The following is an 8,385-nucleotide window of genomic DNA, read 5'->3' as shown; positions in this document are numbered from 1 at the left end:
AGCTCAGGTTGGCTACATTTAATTTAAAGGGCTGTCTATGCCTCAGACATAACATGTGTCTTGCAGGGAGTTATTCCTTGTCTGATAGACTGTTGCAAAATAACATTCATTATCTTAACCGGTGCTGGAGGTAGGACACCGGATTAGATAAATCATTATATCCATTTTGCAAGAGGGCTGGCAGTTTCATTAATAAATAATTTGAACTAAGGGGAAAAGAAAACCTTCAGAGGACTACAGTGTTAGGCACAGCCTGGCTGCAGCAGAGAGGTTCAGTGGTTCACCTCTTGATACGGGCAACATAAACTTTTGGAAATAAATATAAACAATGGCAATGAGCTTGTAATTTATATTTTATTTTGCACAAGCTTGCATATATACTGCACATACATTCAGTTTAGAGAAGATGGAAGGCACACAAGGCAATTGAACTACTGTATCCTTTAAGTGGTACAAAGCAAAAAGGTAAAAGTCTGGAGAGTATACAAAAGCTTTAAACACACAAAATAAAATCCACCCCCCCCCAAACATTTTTCCTGTGTTTATCTTAAATTTAGTAGCTGCCAAGCTAGAATTGTAACTTTTTTCAATCAATTGTCTACTGCACCTTTTTTTCCAAACGGACAGGGGAGTCTTATTGTTTTATCTTGTCATCAATTAATATTACAGTACATCCTTGGTAATACAAAATTGTACACCTTCATCAAATAAATTAGGATAAATTAAACCAATAAATTATGCAAAGTCTTCAGAACAATAGACAACAACAAAAAAATCCACAGTTGAAATTGCCTCTAGCTAAAAAATAAAATAAAAAAAAATCAAAAATTGACTTTATCAGTTCAGTTATTGTACTATCTTCAAATTAAAGGGTCTTTATTACAAAAAAAGAGCTTAATAATGCTATTTACAACATATTGCTAAATAATATAAAGGCAGTGTTTTGTCACTTTTGTAACTATATACACATGAGTAATGGCTGGGACAATATCAGTTTAAACCTTAACCTTTGACTCTTCTGGGCAGCATTAAAACCAACCTAAAGAGGCTTTTTTTTTCCTTCTTTTTTAGTTTCTGACTCTTACACGTTATATGGTAATGAGATGGTTATTGTGTTTGTCTAATATCTCACTCGAGTGGTACAATTAATGCAGAAAGGATGGATTTTAGAGAAAAATGTTTCTTCTAGATTTGTTTCTACATATCCCAGTATATTTGTGCATTTGGAAGGTGGCTGCTTCGGGAGAGAGGTGACTGTGGCTCAGATGAAAAGACTAAATAAAGTCATAGTGCCACCACCTTTCATACACTAAAAAGGATATTCCTAAGAAGATACAAAGGTTAAATACCAGTTTTCATCCCAGCTCTAAATATGAGCATTTTTAGCTTCAGTTTATAGATGGTTTACAACCAACAGTTCTACAGAAAACAAAATTGCATTTCCTTCAACAGAACATTTAAGTGCAATACAGTAACTGCTTACTCATATAAACCAGTTACATTCCTTAAGGGGAGCTTTTTGAAAACAATGCGTATTGGAATTTTCAAACACATAGTTGGTACCAGAAGGAAACATTTGCACTATTAACACCAATGATTGCTATATAATACACATGGCAAATATAGTTTTTGCTTTCACTTCTCATGTACAGTGCTCATTTTGGGGGTTTTGTAAACCACTTTCCATTTTTTATATATATATATATATATATCTTTCTGTATATATATATATGTATAATCTTTCAATGCTGCTGGTGAAAATCCTATCTTTAAAGCCACAAAATCTTCACCTTTATTTCTTAATTAATATTAACCTGTGGAAAAAAACATTTTTCTATTAACTGACTTCATATACATAGAAAAAAATTCTGCAATTTTACAGAAACTGTATTACCCATTCCCTTGACATCTGATGAAAGAGACTTAACTTTTAAAAGTAGAGCTGGATTTTCAAGAATGCTTTCAACTATCTATACAGTTACTGTAGTGTTTCTTATAAATCCAACAGATGTTTTCAGAATGTAGTTATTAAAATCTTATGTCTTTATGCAAGAACAGCCGTAAGGTTGAATATTTACATTGCTTTATAAAAGTTCCCCTCGATTTTCAATGTTCACCCACATACCTGGTACAGTAACAAAGATTCTGCAAACTTAAAACACTTTAATTAAATAATACTCAGAGGCACAAAGCAAACCTCAGGAATACATGGGTGAACACTTTCTTAAATAATTACTACATTCTAACATCTTCCACGTGTTTACCATTAAATGTGAAACGTTCCCATTAAACAACCAGAGATACAGTAAGAATTAAATGTTTTGTAGTTTCAAATAGAACATTCTTTTCACAAAACATAACAAATGTCTAAAATAGGTTCTTAATCTAGATAGGAAAAAGGTAAGCTTTTCACTTCATACGCATATTTTGTGTGTGTGTTCCTGTGTATATATACATACATACATACACCCACACATTTTGTCTCTGTGTGACTACATATGTATATGTATATGCACGTATGTCACGTATGAAATATTGCTTCTATACTACTTTTCATCAGGCTAAGAAAACACAAGATTTGCACCACAGTTACAAAAAATTGGCTTCTACAAGAATTTTCAAAACTTGAATGCTGCTCAAACAATTGAGAAAAAATAATTTGCGTTATCAAACTGTTCTAAAAATTCTCTTCTTCAAAAACGTATTCTCCTGCTTTGTTTTTTTTTTTTTTTAAATTTTTAAAAAGACACAAAATATGCATAGCTATCAACATTATGTCAAACAGCCGGAAAGGAAAAAAAAAAAAATCAGTGTTTATTGCAGCTGTAGTAATTGAAAAATAAAGTTTAAAAGATGAAAATTGTAAGCCACAGAAGGCACAAGAACAATTGTACTTGTGGGGGAAAAACTGGTATTTTGAAGGATTTTTTTTATCCTTCCGCTGGTGCATTTAAGGTCTAGGCACAGACTATAACCTCAAGTTTATATGCAGAAATAAATCTGAATTTGCATTAAATGAATGGCAACATGGGGTTTCTACATGGATTCTGAAATTCTTTCCCTATGTAAACTTTTCATTACAATAAAAGTAGCCTCCTGCCTTTTCGCCATTTTTAGTGAAATAACATTGAGATCATTTGAAAGAAACTGCTTTCTACTTACAATTTAGTAGGAGCTATGCCATGTATTTATAATCCTAGGTGTATTGGGAGGCACAAAGGCAATATGGCTATAAAATGCGGAAAAATCACATAACTGAAATGATCAGATTATCATTTATTTCTTCTTCAGACCAAGGAGGTTTTTGTTTTAAGATGAAATTTCTACTCTTAATTCCTATGCCTCATTTACTATTGAGATTAGGCTACTTATAAATAAATAAATAAATGCAACAACATCAAGTGTTGAGTACACAATTTCACTTATTTAGATTATGTGAATCACATTGCAGCCAAATAATAATAATAATATTAATAATAATAATAATAATAAACATAATAAAAGCAACGGTAAAATTACAGATTGAGATGGTAGCTAGTAGTATGTCCACATAGTATGACTAAAGTATGGCTTTGCTTTCTTATGTCCAAGGTGACAATGCAGTGTTATATTTTGTATCTGATGGTATGCCAATGATGAATTTACTGTATTAAAACTTGAGCATTTTATGCCACTTCTTCCCATAAATCAAAAAAGTGCATGAACACAATTTTCATCCTTTCTTACTCAGAATGCATTGGAGTTACATCTTTATGAAGTGTAATGTTTACCAAATCATGCACAAAAAAAAAAAAAAAAGAGAAGAAAAAAGGAATAATCTTTTGAAAGAAAACAGAAGAAACAAAAGGAAAAGAAATTAAAGGAAAAGAGAAAAGAGAGAAAAGAAAAGAAAAGAAAAGAAAAGAAAAGAAAAGAAAAGAAAAGAAAAGAAAAGAAAAGAAAAGAAAAGAAAAGAAAAGAAAAGAAAAGAAAAGAAAAGAAAAGAAAAGAAAAGAAAAGAAAAGAAAAGAAAAGAAAAGAAAAGAAAAGAAAAGAAAAGAAAAGAGAAAGAAAAAAGGAAAGGAAAGAAAAGAGAAAAGGAAAAGAAAAGAGAAAAGAAAAGGAGAAAAGAAGGAGAAAACAAGGAGAAAACAAGAAGAAAAGAAGAAAAGAGAAAGAAAAGAGAAAAGAGGACACATCCTGTCTACTGTAAGGATATGTACAGTATTAGGTACTCTCAGGGAGTCTAAGATCAAGAAGATTTGTTTTGCTTTTAATGCATAGTGAAAATGTTGGCACTTCATCCCATGCTATTGTCTGCATTGCCTATACTCCACAGATACTGCCAGTGCTTGAAAAGAATGACAGGGAATCGTAGGATTGTGCTGTTTAATTTGAAGTCAGCAGGTTTTTAAGGCTTTCTGCTAACAATAATTGCTTTCATACATTTCTGTCTATCAGCAGTATTTGTAAATGAAGTGAAATTGCAACAATCAGGTCAGCTCTTTAGTCACATGGGTAAACTTTCACTCTCCAAAGTCAAAATGTAATTTTAAAATAAAGAAATAAGATACCAATATCCTCAATGGTCTAAATATAATTCGCAGCTAATTAGGAACTTCCTCTAGATTCAGATTGAATTATGTAGGGGAAAATACTATTGACGATAACAATAAATTCTTACTGCATCCGTACAAAAGACGACAGAGAAAATGACAAATACAGAGTGCCACAGCATATTCAACCTTCCCCCAAACTTCTGGAGACAATACCTTTCTGAAAACATGACAAAAGGAGAGCCACTGAAGAAAGCATGAGACCTGGCAGCTAGCTTTCTTTCTGTCTGCTGACATATCGTGGTATAGCATTCAGGTGAACCCAGATCCATCATGGACTTTACACTGTAGCTCAGATTTTGGTCAAGACTAGCTCCAGCTTCAGAAGACAAGTGCAGCACATTGCTCAAATAGATTTATTTTTTTTAAACTGCACTTACTGTAATTTTAAAAATCCAATTTGGCTATCTGAACCCTGCATAGCCAGGAGGACACTGTGATTTTTGTATATGCTTGATTAGATTTTTATGAAAAAGTAATTTTTATTCTTCTGATCAGGAAAAGACTAATTATATTTTACAGCTACAAACAAGTCTTTTTTTTCCTTTGCCTCAGCACCGTGAGGTAAAGATGTTTCTACTATATCTAAGATCATTCAAAAAAGTGCTTTTCAGGACAGATGTTGAATACAGACAGAAAACTTTGTATGCTGGAAAGGGGATTTTGGGGGGCAGAATGGACTAAGGAAAGAATAAATTTAAGAACTAATGCCACTTAAAGTAAGACCGAGACATGGCAATATAGGACGCTGAAGGTTTCATTTTTACTCTATGGAGAGTGAAATGCTTCCGCTTTAATAAGCTGACCATATTCCAAAATTAGTGTGGTTGATACAATATTGTGCATGAATTACTGGCCTCACCCTGCAAGAACGGTACTCGATTTGTGCAAATGTCCCTTGCTGCAATTTAGAGAAACAACAACCTGGCATGTTGATTACTGGTGCAGGGTATTTATCATTTCTGTAAGGAAAGCTTGAAGAATGGGATTTGCTTTTTTGGGTATCACTTCTTGGAGTGAGTACCTGAAATAGATGTTGTAGAGTTTTTTGAAGTATGAGACAAAATCTAGTTATTGGTTAAAAAGTATATAAAATAAAAAAAACAAGCTTGAAGCTTATGAAGTGACTCCACAGAGTTCAGACCTTTAGCAGTATAAACATAATATAAACTTCATTGTCTGTAGTATTGTGCCATGACATTAGTCTCACTAAGACAAAATGCCACTTTGCAGCAAGCAATAAATCTGACAAAGCATTTTTAAACATAATGCCCTAACTTGCTAAGACAGGCTTTTACACGCTTCCAAACTCTTCTCCCTGAAAATTAACCCCGTTGATTCTCCAAATGTTAAGGGTCTCGGGCAAAAGTAAACCGAAGGCTGAAGTAAAATAACCATCCCCTTGGAACTGAACGAAAACTTAAATCCAGGAGGGTTCACAGTCTAATTTCATATACATATATATGTATGCAATACACATATATATGAAATTAAAATAGAGACACACATGACTTGGGCATCAGAAGGGGACTGCTACTTTCATACATTCATAAATAGCTGCTGAACTCTCTACTCATGAAGAAGCTCTTGTAGGCAGTTTGGGGATTTGAAAATCTCGGGGACCTCACTGTCCAGCTTACAGATGACCTTGTATATGGCCTTCTTCCAGGAAGGATCAACATCTTTGCCTGCGATAATGGCATTGAAAAACTCCCGTAACGTGATCTGAGCCACTTCCAGGAATCTCTCTGGAACCTGCTGATACAAGGAGACAATGGCATTAATACAGTTTTCAATTTCAAGTCTCTGGTTCTTCAAAGGAAACTGAGCTAAGTTCTTTCTTTCAGAAAGGGGCTTACATAGCACCTGCATTTTCTAAATGTGGCAGCCTTCTATTCTCTTATGCAAAGCTGTTATATATAGTACTATAGCAATAACTTTTATAACATGTGTTAGAGATCTTTGTAAAGTCTACTGACAGAATGTAGGTAACAAAATGTTACTGTCTGAGTTTGGAGAGTGGGGGATTTATAGGATATAATTAGCAGGAGGGGAAACAAACACAATTGTCTTTAAGGAGAGAAATCTCTGCTTGATATTTTACCCGTGCATTTATGGCTATGTTCTCTTCTCTGTGTGGGAACTGATACAAAAGTTATGCATGCACAGAAAGCCCACTGTACCTCTGTGCTTAACTTCGGTCACAACCAGTGCTGAAAGCTATCAAAGAAAACAGGGTATCTCTGAATGTTGTTCGTAGTTTAAAAACAAGCAAGCCTTCAGCTAACAGCCTGCTTCTGTGGCTGCTGTGCGCGAGTTCCTCATAAGATGGCTTTCTCAGAAGGCATTATGGCCTTCTTTTCTTTTTCATAAGCCTACAAATAAACCCCCAGCCTCTTCAGTGGGTTCATTGTGCTCCAAGTGGCTACTGGGCTGGGATGTATTAAACTCATCCCGGTTTTCTAGATGTCACTGTCACTTCACGGGTGAGCCAAACGGCCGGCTAGCAGGAGCATGTCACTCTCAGAAGCCCCTGAACAATGGGTGAATGTTAAAAACCACAGTTACCTCCAAACTTTGGTAATTCATCCTAAATAGATGTCTCAGGCACCAGCACCACCTTCTCACCCTCTGTCTTAAATGACTCAAAAGCAATCACTATAATGAACTGTAGGTCAGTTGCAAGGTTGAGGTCATCTCCATAAAGGTATTATTTTCCATTTTTATTACGGAAATATGGCTTCACAGCTCTAGAACTGCTAATACACGGCCGGCCGGTAGCCAGCATGCTTATAATAGCAAGTATTCCCTCACTGCTATTCTTTGCCACTCTGGCAAGAGGAGTTCTCCGACCTGCAACAGGGGCCACTTCAACCATTCCTGTGGCCAGCAGACACCCGGGCAGATCTCGCTCATTTACTGAATGCATGTGACATTGCCAGATCAGGGCCAGCACTTTATCCTCTACTTCAGGCTTTTGTTCTTCTCAGTTTAGAAGCCATGTTCAGAAAACTTGTCTGGAAATGTGCATGTTTCAGCTGATACGATAGAGTTCTGGAGCCTCACTCACTGATCACCGTTGAGGAAACGCTAGCAGTTTGCTAGCCACGTTTTGCCATCAGACAAGCATGAGATCAGCTCCCCCTGATACCAGCTGACAGACTCTGCTTCCAGAAGCCGCACAGCCCGCAGAAGTTCTCTGTCTACCTCCAAGAGTGAAATCCTGTCCCCACACGTTTTTCTCTGCTCCCAAAGACAGGCTGCCTTCTGTGGAAATCTTTCATTCAACAGGCCGCACAGAAACATTTTTACAGATGTTCTATTCCAGCAATAATTATGAGGGAAGGAAATAACTATTATGTTTTACTTATAAAAACAAAGCTCAAAGAAATAACTTAAAACTTCACATAACCACTCTGCTGTGTGGGCTCTCGGTAATACATCTACAAAAGGTACCATGCTTGTCTCATTCTTGCACTGCTATAAAAAATGATACACTTTTCTGTTTATGCAGTTCAAACAACTGCTCATGTGCTGTTCATCACCCTTGGTATTGTTGAGCACTAACCAAGGGGAAGGAGTTGTGAACTACGTGATACTAGAAAGCAAGAAATGTAGTAGATAACCAACTTTTTGCTGTACACGCTGATGTTAGCTCACAGGAGCAAAAACTGTTCTTTTTTTGCCTTTGTGCTTGGGAAGAAGACTTCACACCTTTCAGATTTGGTGTCCACTCCAGAAGACCAACATTAGATGCATTTCTTCCCTTCCAAGTCACTGGAGATGGGAG

General features: G+C 35.6%; 1 protein-coding gene across 2 annotated transcripts in view; it reads right to left on the bottom strand.

Annotated features, from left to right (window-relative positions):
• Window positions 1–335: 335 nt before the first annotated feature.
• The window catches only part of PROX1 (prospero homeobox 1), a 50,034-nt gene continuing 41,984 nt past the window's right edge, over window positions 336–8,385 (bottom strand). For both annotated transcript variants that reach the window (XM_074863699.1, XM_074863700.1), the window contains exon 5: window positions 336–6,350. In XM_074863699.1, coding sequence (XP_074719800.1) covers window positions 6,165–6,350 — 186 coding nt within the window. In that variant the 3' untranslated portion in view covers window positions 336–6,164. The remainder of the gene's footprint in view (window positions 6,351–8,385) is intronic.

Source organism: Strix uralensis, chromosome 3 (genome assembly GCF_047716275.1).
Source record: "Strix uralensis isolate ZFMK-TIS-50842 chromosome 3, bStrUra1, whole genome shotgun sequence".
Taxonomy (NCBI): domain Eukaryota; kingdom Metazoa; phylum Chordata; class Aves; order Strigiformes; family Strigidae; genus Strix; species Strix uralensis.
Note: the sequence above shows the minus strand (reverse complement) of the source record. Positions and strands in the feature narration are given on the sequence as shown.